At 38.5% G+C, this 23,738-nt stretch overlaps 3 protein-coding genes across 4 annotated transcripts; 2 read left to right on the top strand and 1 right to left on the bottom strand.

Annotated features, from left to right (window-relative positions):
• The first annotated feature begins 140 nt into the window (after positions 1-140).
• LOC135079259 (NAD-dependent protein deacetylase Sirt6) lies at positions 141-2,375 on the top strand. Its single transcript, XM_063973869.1, has 6 exons — positions 141-290; positions 369-496; positions 599-841; positions 1,085-1,258; positions 1,705-1,828; positions 1,971-2,375. The coding sequence occupies exons 1-6, from the start codon at positions 225-227 to the stop codon at positions 2,358-2,360; spliced, it is 1,125 nt and encodes a 374-aa protein (XP_063829939.1). The 5' UTR covers positions 141-224; the 3' UTR covers positions 2,361-2,375.
• A 59-nt stretch (positions 2,376-2,434) lies between these two features.
• On the bottom strand, positions 2,435-6,697 carry LOC135079258 (dolichol kinase). Of its 2 annotated transcripts, XM_063973867.1 has the most exons (9): positions 6,373-6,697; positions 6,002-6,252; positions 5,704-5,921; positions 5,366-5,554; positions 4,691-4,900; positions 4,348-4,422; positions 3,860-4,040; positions 2,956-3,033; positions 2,540-2,855 (listed from the first exon to the last, which is right to left on the bottom strand). In XM_063973867.1, the coding sequence occupies exons 1-9, from the start codon at positions 6,489-6,491 to the stop codon at positions 2,707-2,709; spliced, it is 1,470 nt and encodes a 489-aa protein (XP_063829937.1). In that variant the 5' UTR covers positions 6,492-6,697; the 3' UTR covers positions 2,540-2,706. The 2 variants fall into 2 exon arrangements, with proteins under 2 accessions (XP_063829938.1, XP_063829937.1); XM_063973868.1 differs by lacking the exons at positions 6,002-6,252; positions 6,373-6,697 and having other exon boundaries at positions 2,435-2,855; positions 5,366-5,520; positions 5,704-5,793.
• Positions 6,698-8,893: 2,196 nt separating this feature from the next.
• On the top strand, positions 8,894-21,456 carry LOC135079265 (aldehyde dehydrogenase, mitochondrial). Its single transcript, XM_063973878.1, has 11 exons — positions 8,894-9,086; positions 9,560-9,708; positions 11,182-11,278; positions 12,826-12,994; positions 13,879-14,027; positions 17,870-17,972; positions 18,225-18,401; positions 18,796-18,914; positions 19,382-19,546; positions 20,391-20,525; positions 21,274-21,456. The coding sequence occupies exons 1-11, from the start codon at positions 8,985-8,987 to the stop codon at positions 21,442-21,444; spliced, it is 1,536 nt and encodes a 511-aa protein (XP_063829948.1). The 5' UTR covers positions 8,894-8,984; the 3' UTR covers positions 21,445-21,456.
• The last annotated feature ends 2,282 nt before the right edge of the window (positions 21,457-23,738 follow it).

Below are 23,738 nucleotides of genomic sequence, written 5' to 3' on the forward strand. Positions count from 1 at the left end.
ACATTAATGACGGTATTTTTTTTTAGCTTACTGTCATATAGCACAGATAATTAGAACAAAAGCAATTGAACATTCAATTGAATAGTGATAATTGGCCCATTCAGCATACTATCACAACATCACTATAAGTTGTCAAAATATTGTAAACAATGGAGGATAATCTGAAATAATTTTCGCGAATCAATTTATTTCTCTGAATGTATGTATTGTATTTATGAATAAATATGTCTTGTAATTATGCAGAAGGTTTATCCCCATATGAACATAAAGGAATTCTTGGTGTTCCAGAGGTATTGGCGCTTAAAGATTGAGATAAAACAAGTTTGTAAGCTCGTCTATAATTTTAAAATTGTGTGTGATTATTTCAGAAATTTGACCCACCGGAGAAGTTTAACAAAAAATGTGAGCTTCTTTCCCAATTAATAAGCCAGTCTAAGCACGTAGTTGTTCACACAGGTGCTGGGATTAGCACATCAGCTGGAATTCCAGATTTCAGGTTAGTTAGCTTAGATTAATCTAAGTTAGTTAGTATGAATTATTCAAAAAAACTTTAACTTAAATAAGAAGACACTAATGTGACTATACTATACATTTCCAGAGGTCCTAATGGTGTTTGGACCCTCGAGAAGCAGGGTAAAAAGCCTAGCACCAATGTGTCATTCGCAGATGCAAAACCAACCAAAACTCACATGATATTGAAGAAGCTTGTGGAGTGCAACAAGGTGCAGTATGTAGTGAGCCAGAATATAGATGGCCTGCACCTCAAGTCCGGCCTGTCTAGGAAGCATTTGGCAGAGCTGCATGGAAACATGTTTGTGGATGAATGCAATGTTTGCAAAAGGTATGTTGGATTTTTCTCTAGAACCTCTAGATTTCCTGAAACTATTTATTGCTTTTACTTTAAACACAATTGGGTTGCATTTCTTTTATGTCTCTAAAACTGGATGTTAAACAGCTAGATGGTTCATTCAAATGGCCAACCAGCTGTGGTTGGTGGTCAAATCCTGCTGAAAACAAAAATATTTGTTTACTTTCTATGAATAATTTCACAACAGCAATATAATTTTTTAAACAATAATTCCAGGCAATTCGTCCGCAACCGCCCTGTAGAGACAGTCGGCAAGAAATGCAGTGGTGTGCCATGTGCGTCCTCGCATATAGGCGTGCGGCCATGCCGCGGTCGGCTCTACGACGGGGTGTTGGACTGGGAGCACAGCCTGCCTGAGAACGACTTGCTGATGGCTGAGTGGCATTCTAGGTATTTTAAACTTTAATTCTCGCTGAAAATTAGTGTCCAGTAGGCCGAAGATGCGATAACTTTTATCGACGCCAAAAATGTATGGGCAAATTCGATAAAATGGCGTGATAACCGTTTATCGCGGCGCGCATCTTGGTCTACTAAAATGCTTTTTGATGATGGGATCTGAACAAAGGTCCTGTTTTATCATTACTACATATTATGTGATTAGAGAATACAATGTTTTAGTTTCAAAATTGCTCATATTTCAACTCATAAGATGCTGCATGTTTATTAATTATTTTTTGACAAACTAATTACTATCACTGCTATTAAGTAAGCTGTATATGTATGCTTGTGTAAAAAGCATTTATAATTTTTGTAATATCTCCTGTTTTCTTCTGTAATTAAGAAAAACCATTTTTTTAAACTACTTTTCACTGTCATAAAATTCTTCTCATTTCCAGCATAGCAGACCTGAGTATATGCTTAGGGACTACACTTCAAATCATTCCAAGTGGCAACTTGCCTATAGAAACTGCAAAATTTGGGGGAAAACTAGTTATATGCAATTTGCAGCCAACTAAACATGTAAGTTCAAAGTTTATCAAATTGACCAGTGATTTTCTGTAATATCACAAAAACTTGAGGTTCATAGACAAATAAGACTTGATGTTCTAGCTAATATCGTCACTCACATCATATATTAATCTAACCTTTATTTATATTTCAGGACAATAAAGCAGATTTAGTAATAAACTACTATGTAGATGACGTACTAGAAAAAGTGATGAATATTTTGAATCTCGACATTCCTACTTACAATGAGGAAGAAGACTTGAGCAAAATGGCGGAATCGTCAATCATTGACTGGACTATTGAGAGAAAAGATGTTCTGGCATTAGAGAAAATATACAAAGCGAAATGCAAAGGGGTAAAAAAGAAAAGGAATCTAATCAAAAGAAATAATGCAGAATCAAGTACAAATGGTCATAATGACGAAGATGATAAATCAAAGATAATTAAGTTAGAAGTAACAGAAACAGCTGTTCCAGAAACTTGTGATATTAAGACTGAAAGTATTGAACAAAGTAATACAGAACAAAATGGAATTGTGAAATAAATAACTTTTTTTTTATATTCAGCCTCTTTATTAATATTAATAGTTTCTTAAATATAATAAATTCTTCTTTGGAATGCATAAAAATATCGTTTTAGTATAAAAATAGAAACATTTTAGTTATAATAAATAGTAAAGATCTAATAATCTCAACATTACCATGTTTATGTACATAAATATCTCAAACATACTTTAGTTTCCTAAACATATTGAAGTAACAAATACTCCTAACAACTCCTTTTCTGAATAGAAAGTCAGCAAAATGCCATTTATCCTCTCATTTTCTAAGATATGTCAAAATGTAATTTAATTCTCGTATGAAATACGAATTAACGATGTTCAGATAACTTTAGCGGAGGAATGAAGTTGATTGAAAAGCAATCATCATGACTAGAGGTAAAACTAAATTGTCCACTTGGTTGGTCTTGGCTTCCACCAGTCCTGTGATACTCGCTGCAATACTAGTTCGTATTAGAGCATTTTTCGTATTCAGCAACTCTGTAATAGAGAAATAATTTATAGTTTAGTTTGTATTATGTTAAAATCTGGTATAAACTTTACATATTACTATAAAGTATAAAATAGGTAAAATAGTTACCAAATATGATGAGCACATACACAGTAGCGATTTGTGATAGAATGTTGAACACTGTTCCCTCATAAGTTCTATTTCCACCTGAAAATATCAAATAACACAATCAAAACTTATGCCCAAGAAAATTTCATTTAAGTTAAACTTTGCAGGACTACTTAGCTTTTTATACCAGTAGACCGCTAGGCTAGGTGTACTAGGGCTACCTAGGATGCGCGCCACGATAAGCTTTTATCGCTTTTACGCGATAAACCCATACATACAAATCATCGATAAGATTTTATCGTGACGCGCATCCTAGCCCGGCTGGTCAAAATTAGGTTTGTAGGTACACAATCAACCTTGGGCATTTACCTTGTCAATACTATTGCTATATTTTGACAGGTGTAAGTCTAATTTTATCGTGGCGTTCATTCAGTCATGATTAACGCCACGATAAAATCGATCAAATCCCTCGATAAGAGGAAACCTAGGTGCAGACCACCGATTTTTAGTTGGGTTGGGCTATTGAACATGTATGGAAGTGCTCCGACTTGGTATCAGGCGATTCTTCATAGAAATTGGAAATCGATAGTTGGTGATCTGCGCCTAGGCTAAATCGTGGCGTGCATCTACAGGGTGTTAGGTAAAAGGGTATATGAGCCGACACTAGCCCATGTTAACATGGTCATATAAATGGTATGGTGAAGTCAGAAAATTGATATCTTCATTTTAATAATTTTAATTTTCATACAAATCGGATTTTATAAAATTTATTTTGTATGACAATTTAATAAATTAAAATGATGATATCAAATTTCTGACTTCACCATACCATTTATATGACCATGTTAACATGGACTGGTGTCGGCTCATATACCCATTTACCTAACACCCTGTATAAACATAGCATTATGAATAAACTACTCACCCGACCACTTATTGAAGCCGTACTTGGATCCGAACCAGCTCGCAGCAGTGTCTCCTACTCCGATAGCCAGCACTCCGCTCAATAGCTCCAGTTCTGAGTTCTTGTAGTGAGGCACGAGCGCTAGAGGACACGCTAGCCCCAGGTACAGATATATTGGGGTCATTGCGAAGCACCCGCTGTCCTGAAAATATTAAAGTACCAGTTAGCAGTATCAGAGACGAAAGTGCTGTAGCAAGAACGATAGGGTATGGCGCAGTGATTTTCTTAGATTCACTATGAAAGTCACTGTGAAGCGTAGTTATTGTATGTAGGCTGTAGAGAGGAAAAACTAGATTAAAGAAAAGCAGCAATATAGCAAACAGTCATTGTGAATATTCTTGAAGGAGCAGCATGTAGTTCGTTGTCCAGCATTGGAAATTTTAGGTTGAAGACAAGAAGATTAAGCATATCTACTTATTTCTTAGATTGTACATAAAATAAATAATTACCTTTTCATCACTGTAGACAAGGAAAGCTGATTGAAGAGCTGATGATATTGGCTCAATGTTACTTTTTCTTAGTGCCTGGAAACAGAAAACAAACATTACATTTTTTTTTCTAAACAACTAAAGGTATGATTTCGTAGCCAACTCTACGTAGTAGCAGCAACTACTACGTTTCTATGGAAGTAAGTTCTAAGTAGTTTCCGTTGCTAGCGACGACCCATCGTCGTAGGTATTTTAAAAGCCAGATGCCTCGGCGATACGTCGCGTCGCCTGCTACTGCCTGTAGCCGGCTTCAAACTTATACCATATACTTGAGTGGTCAAGAATTAATCTCTAGTAAACTCACTTCAACCAATACCAGCAGTCCGAACCCGATTCCCGAAGCTAGCACCATCAGGTTCACGTCCACCAATATCCCTGATAAGAACACGACTGACGCCAGAACGTGGAACGACTTGCGAGTCACCGTGCTCGCTTTCACGGCTAGTTGTGTGCGCATGGTGAGAACTGCCACTGCTATCACCACCAGAACCAGCCAGAAGGAGAAGATTTGGTACTGGAATGGAAAAAAAGAGTGGTAACAGTATTGTACAGCCTAAGTGTACAGCACATACACTTGGTACGAGGGGCTAATGGGACTATTAATAACAAATGAAATTAACCTACTAATAATCTTTTTTATAAAAAAAAATACATAAAAGAAGAAAAAAAAAGAAATGCACAAAAGAGACAGCAAAATTTATGCGGCATTATTGCTATGAAGAAATATCGTCCAGACAACCTAGAGGACATTAAAAATGTGATTTTATTACTTAATTAATTTTTGAACAAAACTCACAACGTAATACAGGTACCAAATCATGTTGGTATTGTCTTTCATTAATACTGTTTTTCTTGAAACTGTGATGAGCATGTTTCAGACAAACTTTTAGACTAGAGTGGTAGATAATGGTGTTCCAAGTGCCATAAACAGTTTATGATTAATTACTACTTTTAGATGGAAAATGTAATGCCCACTTACCCTATCATTTTCTACAAAAATATAATGGAGTATATCTGTGATGCATGAGACTCCTAGGAGCGATATTAACATGAGCAGGCCAAACGCTGCCCCTAAACCAAATATGTACGTCAAAGATTTCATGTTTCTTCTTTCGTCTTTGAGCAAAAACAGTGCTGTAACAATCAATCCCACGGTTGATAACACTGTCTGAAAATAGGTAACAAATATTTACGCTAGAAAACAATTGCTCTTGAAAATTAGTAGGTGCATGATTGTAATAGAGCACAAATTATCAAACTTAATTAAACAATTTGAAGAAGAACGCTTTAAATTATATTTAAATAAGATTAACTTACATAAATAATGGTATAAACAAAGTCCATTTCCTCATCAGTCTCATCCAGCTCACATGTGAGTTTGGCTACTGCCATAACTGCAAACAGCATGATAGCTTGTGCCATGACCATCGCTTCCCCAATCGTAAACGTATTTTGGAAGGAGTTCAGAAACGTCCGTAAAAGCCAGCTGTACAGGAACACAGTTGGTACGGAGAATATTGTAGAAAATGTAAGATCTGAAAAGAATTAGTTTACGTTTGTTTGGTAAATTTTTATTGAAGGATATTTCTTTTAAAGTTTATAGTATTTTTCTTACCATGACCGAGAAATGTGTACATCAGTAAAACTGATACTAGACTAGTTGATACACAGCCTCCATATATTGGCTCTTGAAGAATCAAACTTGATATTGACAAAAAAACTGTAAACAGCAAGCAATAGAAGAGCAGACTGATCGAAGCAAATGCCACCAGTTTGTACAGCGGTGAAACATTATACTGCACTGTGTAAATCAGTAATATCATAGGTAGAAGGCAGCAGCACCATAGGCCATTGCTTTTTGACTGTCTGTAATACACAATTGAAATGAACATGAGGGCCATTGTTTTGTAAAATAAAATTATGGTTAAAAGCATTTTCAAATGATGTATGTATTTGTTTGAGAAAAATAAATACTTCATTACTTACCTTGTTTCAATTTCTGCTGCTTTTACATTTCTAGATACTTGAGCATCTATTGATCTGAAAAACTTATAAAAATTACTGTTCTCAATCCTGCTAACGAAATGCTCAATAAATTCTTCCATTTTCCAATATAATCTTAGTAAGGCTTTCAATTTTAATAAAATGAAATAAATTAATTGGTGATGAGCTAGGCTAGCCTTGAATTTTATATTTGTTGATTTTTACATCCGGTTGACAAAAGATTCAAAATAAGTCTTATTGCTTTCGAATAAAGTCTAATATTAAAAAATACATAATTCCTTATCAACATTATCACCAAGCTCGGCCAGCTGGTCAGCGACTGACAAATGTCAATTAACAATACGATAGTGTAGTGCATACAAGCAGTCTATCGATAGTTCACCTTACTTTTTCTATAAAATACTATTTATTTCAATATTTAACATTTATTTTTTTGTTAAAAATAGCAGTTTGAATTTTTGTAGTGATAGAAAATCAGAGAATTAGAAATAAATCTTTTAAAACACATGTTTATATCTAGGTAATTACGCTCAAAAAATTCATACTTTAACCCTTGATGGATTTAAAAAAATGACCATTACTTAGGTCCGTCAGTGTATAAATAATATTGAAAATAAATAAAATTGAAAAGCTACAGGGGTGATGGGTGTCTCTCTCATGGTGTGCAGAATACCAGTGGCCGTAACGTGCTCTTGAGCAGGGATGTTATGAATATCCGTAACCAAAACTATCAGATATCCGAAATTAAAATACATCCGTAACCATAACCGAAACCGATTCAAAAGTTTCGGATAGTTTTGGATAAAGTCGATTTTTTTTTGTTATTTGTTACTTGTCTGGCATTCTCTCTCTGGCACCATATAATATCCCCACCTGTTTTACCTTTATCATAGGTTTCGTTATAGTACATAAAGTGGCTATGTGGGTCGCACAGCATCTTACAATTTGAATTTTACATTTTTTAAATTCTAATATTCGTAAATGATTTCATATCCGTATCTGTAACCGAAACCGGTATAATATTATTCTTTTATCCGTAACGGTATCCATAAGCGAAACTTCATATCCTTAACATCCCTGGGCCCCGATTGCGCTAAATATTTTCAACTACAACGCGATTAGACGACGAACGAAAATCACAAATTCGTATCGCGGTATCGCTTTGACAGCTAGTTCAAACGAAGATAAAACGCAACTGCTTTTTTGTGTAAAAGCTGAAAGAATGTTACTTTTTCTCAAACTAAACGCCATCACGAACATTTAATTTTGCTGTTTTTTTTTTGTGAAAAAATAAGGTGTGCGGACTTTTATTGGAAAGTGATAAAATTCGTTGTTTCGTCTTTGTTTGCGTGTGAACTTTACCGCGATACCGAATTTTCACCTCAGCTGGAATGAAAAACGGAGCGTAACTGGTGAAGAAGCGCCAATGTATTGGAGACGTTATAAAATTAGGGCGCAGTCGGAGCACTGCTCTTGAGTACGTTTCGTTGACACAGCCAGGCCTGGCTCACTCACTCCGCGCGGTACATCCGATAATCACCTACAGCGAAGAGCCCCGCCGGCGGGTATTATATCAGTCGAGTGTCACGCACGAGCACGCCCGTCAGGACGCTGGCGTGCGTTGTAGTACCTAATTCTATGATCGAAGTATTATTTAAAAATGGGCATAAAGAGAAAGAAATATTATTGTGCGGCGTTCGGGTGTTTAAATTCGAAAAGAAATCTACCGGATTTATCTTTTTTTTCGCTTCCCAAAGATGCTGAAAGGTATGTTGGCCATGTAGGTATAATTCTTAAAATCAATAATTCTTAGGATAGTATAAGAACCTAACCTACCATGACTACTGCTCAGAATGCGTTCGTTCGTTTCAGCCAAAAATGACGTCCACTGCTGGACAAAGGCCTCTCCCAAGGTTTTCCATAATCAATGCGTACTTACCTACATACGTACTTACAAATAAGTAGATTAATTATTTTTTTACTAGACACTACTAGACAGCAACCCTAACAGCGTAAGAAGAGTTCAGAGGCACGCGCTAGAAAGAGACAAAACTTGTAGGTGAATAAAATTGTAGGTACTTAGTGCTGTGCGAGCTGAATTCCACTGTATCGCGTCGTAGCAAGACTCGCATTTATTTAAATCGTCTTGCGGAGTAATCCTTCTGTACCTGTACTATTACTTATTCTGTTGTCACAGACTGTGTCCAGCCAAAGCAAATTTTTGTTCATAATGTTGATTTGTATTGTTTTCATTTTTTGTAACCAATTTTCTTACGTAAATAAACATTACATTATATCGATAGGCCAGGTAGGGTAACAGCACTACAATAGTGGTTGTCAAGTTTGACGTGTGATGCTACTACGCATACATTGCTGGCGTCGGAACTATGGGATATAATCATCTATCTACCAATAGAAATAGGTCAATTGTTACTTATGACGAATAGAATTCAACGTCTATATGTCAGAAAATATTAAAATGGCTCTAGTCTCAAAGGTCGTAGCTAGTTCAGTCAGTGCTTTTTTTACTCGTAGACGACCGGTATTCGTTCGTCTTTGTTGTACAATTATTTGAGAAACACATCAGCATTAAAATGTTACGAAACATTGTTAAAATTGTGCGACTGCAAAAAGCTAATTTCGCTACTGCTACTGCTCCAGCACCTCACACTTACCCTGAAATTTTGTATACAGGTGTAAGTACTTTGAATATTGTTTCCAGCTTATTTTTAAAGAATTAACAGCACTAATTCAACTGCTCTAGCTTGATTCCGCTGCCGAACTCTATATAGAGTTTTTTCTAAGTATAGTATACCCATAGTTTACATGTTATACCTACTTTATGTAAGTCAATTTTATTACGACTTTTTAAACCGGCAGAACCTCTTGGCTAAACTATTATCGGCGCTAAACTAGTTTAGTAGATAATCTACAGAAACCTGTATGGCTTTCCTCTATATCACTTTAGACTTTCTTTACCTACTAATTAATTTATTCCTAAGGAAGTAGAGGTAGTTTCGTGATTGTGGTATTACTAAAGCACTAGTTGTAAGCGTACATTAATAGGGGAGGGGTAGGAGAGCAGATGAGGACCAACCCTAGGGTACGTTAGGAAACATATTAGATCCTAATCACAACCTTACACATCCTACATCTTATTTTCCTGCAGCTATTCATCAACAATGAATGGGTGAAATCATCAGATGGCAAAACTTTCAAGACAGAGAACCCGGCTACAGGGGAAGTGATCGCAGACGTGCAGCAGGCTGGCAAGACTGATGTAGATATTGCAGTCAAAGCTGCTAATGATGCCTTTAAGTAAGTGCTTATAATTATTTAGAAAATAAACTATGCTCTACTAATTCAACTAAGCACTAAAACAATCTCATTACCTAGTCAGTAACTAATTCCTTTACAGGTGAATATCGAATTATTTTTTGTCACCTTATCACCTATCCTATTGTCATTGGAGAAGGCCTATTTTCAGCAGTGGATGTCCTGTGGCTGAAATGATGATGATGATTCCAGTGCCTTATCTATATATATAAAAGAAAGTCGTGTTAGTTACACCACTTATAACTCAAGAACGGCTGAACCGATTTAGCTGAAAATTGTCAGGGAGGTAGTTTAGAGCCAGGAGAAGGACATAGGATACTTTTTATCCCGTTCGAAATAAAAAAAGTCTGCTTATTTATTGCCATTAATGCGGAACAAAGTTCGCCAGGTCAGCTAGTTGTTGATAAATTGCCTCAAACATTCTTACTGTAGTAAACATTTAATTTACTAAATTATGTAGTTAAAATATGAATGTTAACTATTTTTAAAATACTAAGTAGTTCAATAAAATTTATCATTGATAAAGCATATAATCAAATTATTGTTACATTGAATATTGAATGACTAAAAGAATACAGTAATTTTATTCAATATTCATTCATAACTCCTATACTCATTTGAATTGCATATTCTCGTTAACAATCCCACAAACAATGTCTTAAACACTTACAATTGTTTACACACAAGAAACATGATAATTTACAGCTAAGCTAATGAATGGAAATTACCATCTATAGATACCTATAATAATAATGTGTCTTGATAAAATCATTAAATATCAATACTAATAATAAAACATGTTAAACTAAAATGTAGCTTGTTATATTTTTGTAAATGATTATAATGAATTTTATATCTCACACGAGGAAACTTACTTGATTAAACTTTTCCCCCAGGTGTACTGAATTGTTTCTGTTTGTTACTAACTACTAAATTATCATCAATTTAAATTGAAAGCTGTATTCCTACATTTTCCCTGATTAATTTAGTTTTTGTTTGAGCTCAGTGTCCAAGTCACTACTTGCAACCTTGGTTGGGTTTTATTTTTGGCCTTTCTGGCACAATAAATGATTGATTGATTGATCCTAGCTACTCAAATCAGGCTAGACTCAACGGGATTAAGCAGTGAACTCTAAAGACAAGGGCTGCCACAATAGATCAAACCTGGTCGAGCTGGCGCAAATGAAGGCCCAAAAACCAATAATAATAATAATACACAAATCAGTTCACATTTTTTTTATCGGGTGTGTCTCGTGATTTCGACATTTAAAGCTCGCGAAAAAAAGCTCCCTCAATACTCAATACTTAATTCTTTATTGCATTACGTATTCCGAATAATATGCTTTTACACTTCTCAATGACGCTGATTAGGGATTTAAAGTTGCTTCCCTTCTCTGGTGAAAACTTTCCACTGTACATGAACACTTGGCCTGATTATTATAATTTGTTCATTAGGCTGGGATCACCGTGGAGGCGCATGGATGCATCGGAGCGCGGATACCTCCTCAACAGGTTGGCGGACCTCGTCGAGAGAGACAGGACTTACTTGGCGGTGAGTTTACTGTAATACTCTCGTTCATCGTTTCAGCCAAATGACGTCCTCTGCTAGACAAAAGCCTCCCCCAAGAATTTTCATAACGACTACCAGGCCTAGGTGGACCGACGATCTAGTGAAGGTCACGGGAAAAGCCTGGATGCGGGCATCGCAGGACTGGTCGTTATGGAAATCCTTGGGGGGGGTAATACCACAGTAATACCCTCATTTACGAGTAGTTAGGACTACCATAGACGTCTTATAAATCATTGTTTTGCATCTTCACTCTTAGAGACTTCACTGAATTAAGGAGTCAAAAGGCAAGAAGAACTTAAATTGGCGACCGTCGCAATCTCGCTGAAAAATCGCTCTAAAATCATTGGTATGTGAAAAGGCTCTAATTTTCCTTGTTATTTATAACAAACCAGTTTATTTTACATACATCGGCTGTGAATTCAACTGTACGCTTATGTTATGTTAAGTCAAGGTTATTGTATGTACTTAACATTTAAATCACGCTTTTTTCTCGAAACGAAACATGTTTGTTTAATAATTATGCCCACACACTAGCTAGCAAGTTTGTCAAGTTTACAAAACTTTGTAATTGACGGTTTCAGCGTTTATGTCCATGATTCGATAAACGTTATCTGAAAATGACACTTATTTACTGGACCGACTGGCATATTATCTACTTAATCTGATGACTTTCATTAATCTTATTAGTTAACTGTACTGTACAACATGGTATCAATCGCTAGGTTATCAAAATCACGACATGATGGCCGTGTTGCTTTGATAAAGGCTATAAATATCTGTAATACTACTGCTGTTTCTTTATCTAACTTCAGGACAAGACCGCTGGGTATACGTTAAAGTACACAACATTATGGCGCAAGTACACTATGCGGGAAATTGACCTAGACGAAGCGCGAGCTCGCACACCGAAGTATGGGCGACACACGGCGAAACCACAGCGAAACTAACCGAATTGCGTGTTTATACTATACGTATCAATTTCCCGCATAGTTTACTTGCGCCATCAAATGCGATATCTCGTTGAAATGCAGGACTTGATACACAAAACAAATATGCGCATGACTGAACTAAATTGCAGTAGCCTTGGAATCCTAAAGAGTATAAAATTAGCATTATCTCTTAACAAAATTACAAAAATATACAGACAGATAAAAGCCGAGACAATTGACAGCTAATAGGGTGAATTTATATTCTAGTCTTAGCGATAACTCCGCCAAAATAAAGACTGCTTAGAATTCAAACTTTTGCACGTTATTTCTGACAGTATTTTGTGCTGCATGAGGTGCTTATTATTAGAGACCTTTATCTACATACTTTTTTTTTAGCAATTTGTATTGCCCAAATTACTAATAGTCCCATTAGCCCCTCGTGTTAAGCTAAATAAGCTTGTGTTACGAGTGGGCCCACCACAATAGTCGAGCGGCGGTGGGATTCAAACCCGCGTTCCTCGGATCTCGAGTCGGCAACTCCGACCCCTTATTCTGATACTTGACTTGAAGCTCTTTTTAGAACTTAAACAATCTTTTCAGAGTTTAGAGACGTTCGACAACGGCAAGCCATACACGGCGGCGTATTACGGGGACGTGGCGGCCGTGATCAAGAACCTGCGCTACTACGCCGGCTGGGCCGACAAGAACCACGGCCACGTGCTGCCCGCCGACGGGAAGTACTTCACCTACACGCGCCACGAGCCCGTCGGTAATAATAAGAATAGAATAAGAATACTTTATTCAGCATAGAAAATAAAATAAAAATACAGTACCTACATATAACATTAAACAAAGTACAAGCTATGCTGAATAGGCGTCCGCTCAGCTATATTCGCGACATAACAAGCGCCATGTCGAGAAGCTGGTTTTCAGCGGGAACCAACACACGCACGATGAAGATTGCGGATTGCGCGCCCTCTTGACCGAGACCATATTGAGGCTACCAGCCAAGAAGGCGCGCAACAGGGGGCGTTATGGACGGTGATCACAAAAAAGAAAAAAAAACAAATAAATAATAATAACATAATAAAACTAATCAAAATTAAAAACTAATGTTTGTGCCTACATTTACAACGGTAATGCACCGTGACACACAGCGTTAGGGTCTAGAGTCGTTTGGCAACAACCATACACGGCGGCTTACTACGGCGACGTGGCGTCCGTGATCAAACGAGCCTGTCGGTAAATATACCTTGAACGCTCAACGATTGAGTGTAGAGTCGCTTGGGAACATACACGGCAGCTTACTATGGCGGACGTGGCGGCCGTGATAGAAAACCTAAGATATTGATATTTCGCCGTTTATATGATAGATATTACAGGTGCATTTTTACATACTATAGTCGTGCATTGCATTTGGTTTTTGAAATTGTAAGCAGGTATTGTCTTAGATTGTGTTGTGGTAGATTTAAAAGTCGTCAGTTTTTAAAGTCTTCGGCAAATGTGCATTTGATTACTTATTTTGTTATTTTCCTCAAATACTTTATAACGACCTATGAGGAAGTTCATATTTTAACAACCAAAATATACCTAAACCTCATAGTTCGATACCTACATGTTGTGAATTCTCATGTAATTTTTTTTCGTCGTCAGGTGTATGCGGTCAGATCATCCCATGGAACTTCCCTCTTTTAATGGCGGCGTGGAAACTCGGTCCGGCGCTGGCTACCGGCAACTGCGTCGTCATGAAGCCTGCGGAACAGACGCCGCTTACCGCGCTCTATCTAGCTCAGCTGGTTAAGGTACGATCCGGACAAAAGACTTCATCATCAGATCATCTAGACCCCATTGAAAGCGTTAGGACTACCCTCAATAATTTACTTCCCCCTTCTGATGGCGGCTTGGTCCAGCGCTGACTACCCACTGCGTCGTCATGAAGGCATCTACCTCGCATAGCTTGTGATCATGATCGGCTAGCGAATACGCGCCAATATATCAACTATCGTCATCGATAAGCTCGTACATTTGTCATCTAAAATCGACGATATGATTTTATCGTGACGCGATTCTTCGACCGGCTGGACACACAAAACACCATTCGCCATCAGGTCATCTAGTCTCCACTCCAGGAAAACGGCCTTGATTAGTATACCAGAGACAAATGGAAGGTTTGGAATCCCTTGGAACTTCCCTCTCTTAATGGCTGCGTGGAAACTCGGCCCGGCCCTGGCCACCGGCAACTGCGTCATCATGAAGCCCGCGGAACAGACGCCGCTCATCGCGCTCTACCTGGCACAACTCGTCAAGGTACGATCAGCTTATCGAGGCATTTTTTATCGATATCGATAAGCTCCTACATTTGTCATCTAAAGTAGACGAGATGATTTTATCGTGACGCGCTTCCTGGGGCGGCTGGACACAAAACATCATTAATCATCAGTCTCGACTTCTGTAGAATGACCCTTACTGATGAACTAAAGATAAATTGAAGGGTTTGGAACCCCATGGAACTTCCCTCTCTCTCTTGATGGCTGACCACCGGCAACTGCGTCGTCATGAAGCCCGCGGAACAGACGCCGCTCACCGCGCTCTATCTAGCTCAGCTGGTTAAGGTACGATCCGGACAAAAGACTTCATCATCAGATCATCTAGACCCCATTGCAGGAGGACTGCCCTCTGCTAATTAATGGCGGCTTGGTCCGGTGCTGACCACTCACTGCGTAGTCATGAAGGCTTCTACCTCGCGTAGCTTGTGATTTATATCAACACTAGCTTTCCGCCCGCGGCTTCGCCCGCGTGGAATTTTGTCTGTCACAGAAAAACTTTATCGCGCGCGTCCCTGTTTCAAAAACCGAAATAAAAACTATCCTATGTCCTTTCCCGGGACTCAAACAATATCTATGCCAAATTTCATCAAAATCGGTTCAGTGGTTTAGGCGTGAAAGCGAGACAGAAAAACAGACAGACAGAGTTACTTTCGCATTATAGGTGCGCCATTATATCAACTATCGTCATCGATAAGCTTGTACATTTGTCATCTAAAATCGACGATATGATTTTATCGTGACGCGATTCTTCAGCCGGCTGGACACACAAAACACCATTCGCCATCAGGTCATCTAGTCTAAACTGCAGGAGGATGACCCCTTACTAATTAACTAGAGATAAATGGAGGGATCATCCCATGGAACTTCCCTCTTTTAATGGCGGCGTGGAAACTTGGTCCGGCGCTGGCCACCGGCAACTGCGTCGTCATGAAGCCCGCCTAGCAGACGCCGCTCACCGCGCTCTATCTAGCTCAGCTGGTTAAGGTACGATCCGGACAAAAGACTCTTCATCACCAGGTCATCTAGACCCCATTGCAGGAGGACTGCCCTCTGCTAATTAATGGCGGCTTGGTCCGGCGCTGACCACCCACTGCGTCGTCATGAAGGTCTCTACCTCGCGTAGCTTGTGATTTATATCAACACTAGCTTTCCGCCCGCGGCTTCGCCCGCGTGGAATTTTGTCTGTCACAGAAAAACTTTATCGCGCGCGTCCCTGTTTCAAAAACCGAGATAAAAACTATCCTATGTCCTTTCCCGGGACTCAAACAATATCTATGCCAAATTTCATCAAAATCGGTTCAGTGGTTTAGGCGTGAAAGCGAGACAGACAAACAGACAGACAGAGTTACTTTCGCATTATAGATGCGCCATTATATCAACTATCGTCATCGATAAGCTCGTACATTTGTCATCTAAAATCGACGATATGATTTTTATCGTGACGCGCTTCTTCGACCGGCTGGACACACAAAACACCATTCGCCATCAGGTCATCTAGTCTAAACTGCAGGAGGATGACCCCTTACTAATTAACTAGAGATAAATGGAGGGATCATCCCATGGAACTTCCCTCTTTTAATGGCGGCGTGGAAACTCGGCCCGGCGCTGGCCACCGGCAACTGTGTCGTCATGAAGCCCGCCGAGCAGACGCCGCTCACCGCGCTTTATCTGGCGCAGCTCGTCAAGGTACGATCAGCTTATCGAGGCATTTTTTATCGATATCGATAAGCTCATACATTTGTCATATAAAGTAGACGAAATTATTTTATTGTGACGCGCTTCCTGGGCCGGCTGGACACAAAACATCATTAATCATCAGTCTCGACTTCTGTAGAATGACCCTTACTGATGAACTAAAGATAAATTGAAGGGTTTGGAATCCCATGGAACTTCCCTCTCTCTCTTGATGGCTGACCACCGGCAACTGCGTCGTCATGAAGCCCGCGGAGCAGACGCTGCTCACCGCGCTCTACCTCGCGCAGCTCGTCAAGGTACGATCAAAACACATAAAACACTAGTCATAGTGTTAATGATCAGGGAGAGCGCAGCTCGTCAAAGCATGATTTACTAGACGCACAAAACTTCAAGGTCATCTATAGTCTGGTCCGTGAGCACGTAGAATTTTGTCCAATGACCCCTAGCTACCCATCCTTATCGCTCGCGCGTAATTCTGTTGCTATCGCGCTCGCACACTAGGGTTTCTGATTTCTCGACCTATTTTTTTTCTCGAGTTTCGGGAATTCTCGAGGCAAAAGTCTCGAGTTTTCTCGGGTCTCGAGTCTTTTAATTAAAACTGCTGAAATCGGTTGAAATTTTATAAAAAACACAGGTTTTTAAATGTAATAAGTATACCTACTTATATTGCACAACAATCAATATTAAAATTTAGTACCATTTATTTGGGTAAGGAAAGAAACAAAAAAAAAAATCTTTCATAATTATTAAACTAATAATCATAACTTAGTAATTAACTAAAGGAACAAAATTCATAAAGTCGCGTGTACTTTAAGGATAAATAATAATAATCTGGAGCTACAATTGAATCACTTGTTTTGCAAAAAACACAAGTCCAAATTAATAGCAAAATTACGATCATAAACCTACATTTATAAAAAAAAAATTGAAAAGATAACGACTTGAATAAACGTATTTAAGAGTACCTAACCTAACAGACAGTTAACAAATTTTTCGGTCTTTAAATCATTCAGTTAAACAAACAATAAACATAGCATACTCGTAGGTGAACATTATTAGTTTCGATTGAGATCATTACTTGGAAATCAAATCAGTTAAAAAAGGAAAGACTAGGCCATTCTAAAAGCAACGTTAACCTATTAAATAATTAAAAACTTACTTTTGTCTAAGAAAATAGGCTTTCAAGAATATTAAAGCTTCAAAATCGAAACTCGAGAAATCTCGAGCTCCGGTAAATTTTTTCTCGTCTCGAATGAGGCCAAATTTCTCGAGTTTTCTCGAGTTCGAGAAAGCTCGAGCAGAAACCCTATCGCACACTCACTGCGGGTGCCAGTCGCACAGTCGCGACAGCAATATAATTACGCGCGAGCGATAAGGATGGGTAGCTAGGGGTCATTGGACAAAATTCTACGTGCTCACGGACCGGGCTTTAGTCTCCACTGCAGGAGGACGACCCTCTCTTAACAGGTTGGGGAGTCCTAAACAAAAATGCACAGTATTTCTTCATTTTACTATCTTTGCTTCTATCTCACGTGTCTTTCGTATCTCGCGGTCCTACTTTTAAGGTAAGCACGTAACAACTCAACACCCAAGCTCAAAGGCAATTAAATGTATGTCTCCAGGAAGCCGGGTTTCCTCCGGGCGTGGTCAACATGCTGCCGGGCTTCGGCGACGCAGGCGCTGCTTTGGTAGACCATCCTGACGTCAACAAGATTGCTTTTACTGGTAAATAATGATTTAACTTGTCTCAGTTGTTAAGTCGGGTCGTGTTTTAGATATTAAAGTCTTTATTATTTGTGCCCGGGAGCCTGGGATGTGTAAAATTTATACTGTTTTTCTGATTCAATTTGTTGCGAGTTCCAAGCCAGTGAGCTGTCTCCCGGGACTAGACAGTGTATGAAAGCCCTGTTATGGACCTACGTATTAATAAAAGAACTATTCTTGGGAAAACTAATGTAATATCTTATTTATTAACAGGTTCCACGGAGGTAGGCAAGCTGATCCAGCGCGGCGCGGCGGCTAATATCAAGCGCATCACTTTAGAGTTGGGCGGCAAGTCGCCCAACATCATCTTCGGCGACGTCGACCTGCCCAAGGCGGTCGAGGCTGCTCATATGGCGCTGTTTTATAATATGGGCCAGTGCTGCTGTGCTGGTAAGGATTTAATGTTTTTACTATCTTATTGGTTTCGCCAGGCTTTACAAAGATACGACACAACAGGCTTTAAAAATGTCCACTGCTAAAAGTAACGACACAGCAGGATCACTAGCTTATGTATTAAGCCTTATTATTAAGTAACTCCATGAGATCAGTTCATATACGGCTCCGGGTGAGCGAGATATACTTTTGATAAGTTTTTATTGATTTGGCGCTTTTACCTTACTTTTGTATGAGATGTTGTTGAACTGAGTAATTCCTCCCTAGATTTTATGCATCAATAGGTAGCCCCCTAATGACGTCACTTTTCTATTATAATTTTTTTCTTAACATAATTGAAAACTAATTGGGAAGCAAAGATAAAGTATATCTCGTATGTCACTGTTTGCAGGGTCCCGAACGTTCGTGGAGGACAAGATCTACGACGAATTCGTGCAGATGTCCGCTGAGCGTGCGAACCGCCGTGTGGTCGGAGACCCGTTTGACGCGAGCACGGAACAGGGTCCGCAGGTATGTAAATACAATATGTAAGAAACTGGATTCATATCAATTTTTCCTCGGGATATCGACGTCGAATCCTAATAAAAAGTCTTCGGATTTTATTGGGGTGATCACTTTGTATGAGGACACCTTAAGTCCGGTCGCCGAGAACGTAGAATTTAGAGCCAGAATTTCGTCCAATGACATCCTTACTCGCTTGCACACTCACTGCGACCATCCGTCGCACAGTCGCGACAGCAATAATAATTACGTGCGAGCGATAAGGATGGGTAGCTTGGGGTCATTGGACAGAATTCTACGTGCTTTAGTTGTGTTTTCAACATTGATATCTTTTTTTTGTTCGCTTTTTCGTTGAACCAATAACATCTTATAAAATCACTCGTCTGATGGGAAGTGATGATCAAGCCGAAGGTGGAATCTTCACCCACAGTAACTGGCTAATTTATCTCCCGTAATAACATCATTCATTTTGTCAGATCGACGGCGAGCAGCAGTCCAAGATTCTGTCTCTTATCGAGAGCGGCAAGAAGCAAGGCGCGGCGCTGGCCGCAGGCGGCTCCCGCGCGGGCGAGCGTGGATACTTCGTGCAGCCAACTGTCTTCGCTAACGTGAAGGACGACATGGACATCGCTAAGACTGAGGTACACCGCATAGATAATATACCTACGAGCAAAAGTATGGAATCACCCTTTTGTGCTTTGTTCCCAACGATCTGAAGAACTCAATGATTATCTATGCATCTATGGTATCAAGCTAAAGTTTTTAATGTAACCTTTAAACTGGTACCATTTTTAATTTAATCTTCATAGTCGTTTAGCTACAAAGATTACTCAAAACGAATGGGGTGATTCCATACTTTTGCTCGCGAGTGTAGTTCCAAAATACTGAAATGTCCTATTCATGACATTGACAATGGGGCGCCACCGTCAATACCGGATCGCTGATTCTGATTTTTGCCATGTTGGAAACCATATAGTTGAACGATGGTAGCGCCCCCCTGTCATTGAGTTTGGCGGGACAGTTCAGCGTGGGTCATCTATAGAAGACATTCACGTCACTGAACCACTCATTTACAAACAGATCACAGAAGGACACATTGTTATTAGAAGGTTTATGAAACGTCACATGTTGACATGAACGGCACTCATGATATTTAAACAATTATTGTGCTTGTCGTAGTCTCGATTTTAGATGACAATTTCATTATAGACTGCTTAATACACCAGGTAGGTGTGTACCATCCTAGATTGCATCCATGAGATAAAGGTTCTTATTCTTTAGTTCTTTGCATTTACAAACAAATTATATGAAAATGTGACGTCATAGCCTCCTATTGCCACACGTTATGGAACTTGAGAACTACCTTTTACAAAAGTTCCAAAAAGTAGGTATGTCAGTTGACTAAAGATGTCTAATTTTAAGTAAGTATATCATTCAAGCTAAGAATTACAACTTGGCTACATCCCATGCGCATGCTCATTGCAGATCTTCGGCCCCGTGCAGCAGATCCTGAAGTTTTCCTCCATCGAGGAGGTAGTACAGCGCGCCAACCGCTCGGAGTACGGGCTAGCAGCCGCCATCTTTAGTAAAGACCTCGACCGCGTCAACTACCTCACGCAGGTTAGTTGTAGATCGTTTCATCCACAAGACACGCCTCACCATTCTTCCGTTAATTTTTGAGTGTTATCGGGACTCGCTAAATCATCCATGAGTGCACACGCACACTACAATAATGACGCTCGGATCAAACTCCTCGCATCCCACGCTTCCCTTGACCAAAATTGGTGGGGCGCGTCTTCGTGGATAAAACGATTTATAGTTTACAGACAGCAGATAAGTTGCAGACTGTCATCTTCGTTATAAGAAGTGCGAATTTAAAACTTGTCTAAAATATAAAGAAGTAGGCGGACCTTCCGTATTTGTTTCCAAAGAGGGCGGTGCTTATTTGCGCGGTGTTTCTGTTACGCTGCTATTTGAAACAATGTCAAATTCAAATATTTATTTGCATAGAATAGATATTATACATTTATGAGGTCTATCCGTCCGTATTTTAGGATCAAAATATAGGGAAACATTGACATTGCTCTGGTTTGAAAACTTGACCGTGAACTCTATGTATAATATGTATGTATTTCAAAAAAAAAAAAGGATTTAAGTATGTTTTATCCGTTGTCTAGTACCCATAGTACAAGCTTTGCTTAGTTTGGGACTAGAAGCGCAGTGTAAAATTTCCAAGGATATTTATTTTTAAAAAAATATACGTATGTGTTTAGATCGCTGGTCGTGTCATAAATACTTATTGTTTTCTATGTTTATACTTTCCCGTGTGTGTGCTAAGTATATTCATATTAATCTTTCAATTCCGCAGGCAATCCGCGCGGGTACGATCTGGGTGAACGACTACAACGTATTCGCGAACCAAGTGCCATTCGGCGGCTACAAGCAGTCGGGTATCGGCCGCGAGAATGGACCATACGGGCTGGCCAACTACACGGAAGTTAAGGCCGTCGTGGTCAAACTTACTGACAAGAACTCATAAGCGATACAACAGATCTTAAACCCTTGATTTTACAGTCGACAGCACATCAAGCTAAAGTAGGGTCTTGTGTGGTTGTAATAGGGTTGAATATGCAACAAAAATGAATAGTCTGATACGTTCGTCGTCTCTACAGTCGACCGCACATTAAACACTTTTTGTTGTAAAATTATACCTATTAGAACTCCATATTATTATGATGCCTTTAACATGATTTCTTGTCGTCTGTTACATGAAGATCGACCTTCGGCAACACAGGATTACAATCGATGTGGCTATAGTTATTAGATAGCGTGCTACTTTGAAGCCCGTTGTCATCTGACGCCTATTTCTGTATCCTAGGGCTGGCACTAAGCTACTTATACAAAACACTTAACTCTTAACTAACTAATTAACTCACTTAACTTTTCGTTCCAATATAATTAGGTAACGTAGTAAGCAATAGATAAGTGTAACACATTTTGAACTGCCAAACTTGAGATTCTTTTTGGCTCGCAAACTCGACCAATAGAAACAACCTGTATGCACAGCACAAATGCCATTTTTCTAACTAGAATTAAAACTAGATAGTTTAATATAACCGGTTAAGTCTGTACTGTGCCATTTTATCTTCATGCAGCTATTCTATACCTAAGGCCCGGCTTACAAAAAGGTTTTGAATAACCTTTCAGATTTCATTCAGACAATTTCATTCAATCTGAACGAAATCTGATTGGTTATTCGAATTAATTCTCCGATCCGCTCCGCTTGGTGGAAACCGGGCTTTATGGACGTGCAATACTAAAAAAAAGTAATGGTTCTCTAAAGCTAAGCGTCCACATGTCGGTATCGTACGCATCGGACGTATCGCACGCAACGGATCGTAGTATTATTTATATGGAAACTCATATAAGTGCGTCCACCTGTCCGCATCGTACGCATCGCACATCCGATACGGTGTGTTTCGTACGATACCGACAAGTGGACGCTTAGCATTAAGGGACTCTACTTAAATGTCAATGTAATTGGCATTTTTGGCAATATTTATGGCTATGATAGCTATCCAATTAAATTTTCGTCATAAAGTGAATCAAAATGATCGCTAGATATTATTCTTATATATTATTATTTTCTGATTGATTTGATCAATAGAAATCTACATTATTTGTGATGATACTCTTTATTTTAGTTTATTTAAAAGTCAAAATATTTTAGCTATTAAAATGTCTTCCAATAAGTAATAATAAGCAATAGTACTGAGTATTTACAGCCATAATTATGCATTTTCATTTGTAACATTCTGGTGCCTTTATAATCTACATTTTATGTTCACTAGTTTTAAGAATACATATTATTTTGTGTAAATGTGTAAAAACTATTTTCAAATAAAAGATTGAAAATGAATAATACAAAGTTTTATTAACGATTATATAGATCTAAAATCAATTACTAACAAAGTATTTAAAATGAAAATTTAAAGTGCTTTGACCCCAGAATTGAATGTCTTTGGTCAAACTGAAGTAAAGCACTCGATTTCACTCAAAACTTTTAAAATCACCCAATAATTATGGATTTAAAAATTTATATTTTAGAAAATCAATGATAAAATGTGACAAATATTAAGGCAATCTTTTGGCGATTTTAAAAACTTATAGAAAAGAAATTCAGATATAAAATTTAAGATCAACGAGAAACCATACAGATTAAAATAGTGCAAGTATAAACCTTTACAAGGTGTAAGTAACTATACTAGAAATCACAACAGTGGAATGGTTCGTGCTCCTTAGTCTAAAAATCACATAGCCTTGCGTAACTCTAAAAACCTAATAAACAAAAAAATTATAATATAAAATTGGGAAAACCTAATGCAAATCTTTGGGTTTTCTAAATGCGAGAATATCGGGGAAAGGGCTTTGTACAATACAGATATTATACATTTAAAAAGTCCTTTGACGTGGCGAATAAGAATTCAGTGTAACACTGAATACTTTTTCACAGCTAAAACACGTTACAATAAAATTATTCACCTATCGATACTCTCTGGAATGTAACAAAACAATTGATAACTTTGTACTCGTCAAATATCGTCATGCAATGACTGGCGGTTAGCAATCGATGCTAATCAGTTAAAACAACAAAATAGGGCAAGAAGGTAATAAATATTATGCTATCTTACGCCTCCAACGACTCCCTGATGTTATTGTACTTTCAGTTACAGATTACTGGTCTGCCATGATCACAGGGTTAGTTGAAAACTTTTACTCTACAAATAAAGGAACTAATATACTAATATCGACATCACGATCTAATGGACGGAA

Source organism: Ostrinia nubilalis, chromosome 16, assembly GCF_963855985.1.
Source record: "Ostrinia nubilalis chromosome 16, ilOstNubi1.1, whole genome shotgun sequence".
NCBI lineage: Eukaryota > Metazoa > Arthropoda > Insecta > Lepidoptera > Crambidae > Ostrinia > Ostrinia nubilalis.

Bases quoted from the DNA above. Each gene is read 5' to 3' on its own strand.
- LOC135079259 (XM_063973869.1), top strand. From the start codon at position 225: ATGTCTTGTAATTATGCAGAAGGTTTATCCCCATATGAACATAAAGGA. The intron at 497-598 runs GTTAGTTAGCTT...ATACATTTCCAG, and splicing joins GCTGGAATTCCAGATTTCAG to AGGTCCTAATGGTGTTTGGA. The intron at 842-1,084 runs GTATGTTGGATT...CAATAATTCCAG, and splicing joins GAATGCAATGTTTGCAAAAG to GCAATTCGTCCGCAACCGCC.
- LOC135079265 (XM_063973878.1), top strand. From the start codon at position 8,985: ATGTTACGAAACATTGTTAAAATTGTGCGACTGCAAAAAGCTAATTTC. The intron at 9,709-11,181 runs GTAAGTGCTTAT...TTTGTTCATTAG, and splicing joins GCTGCTAATGATGCCTTTAA to GCTGGGATCACCGTGGAGGC. The intron at 12,995-13,878 runs GTAATAATAAGA...TTTCGTCGTCAG, and splicing joins CACGCGCCACGAGCCCGTCG to GTGTATGCGGTCAGATCATC.
- LOC135079258 (XM_063973867.1), bottom strand. From the start codon at position 6,491: ATGGAAGAATTTATTGAGCATTTCGTTAGCAGGATTGAGAACAGTAAT. The intron at 4,041-4,347 runs GTAATTATTTAT...TAATATTTTCAG, and splicing joins TTGTCTACAGTGATGAAAAG to GACAGCGGGTGCTTCGCAAT. The intron at 2,856-2,955 runs GTAACTATTTTA...TCTCTATTACAG, and splicing joins GTATGTGCTCATCATATTTG to AGTTGCTGAATACGAAAAAT.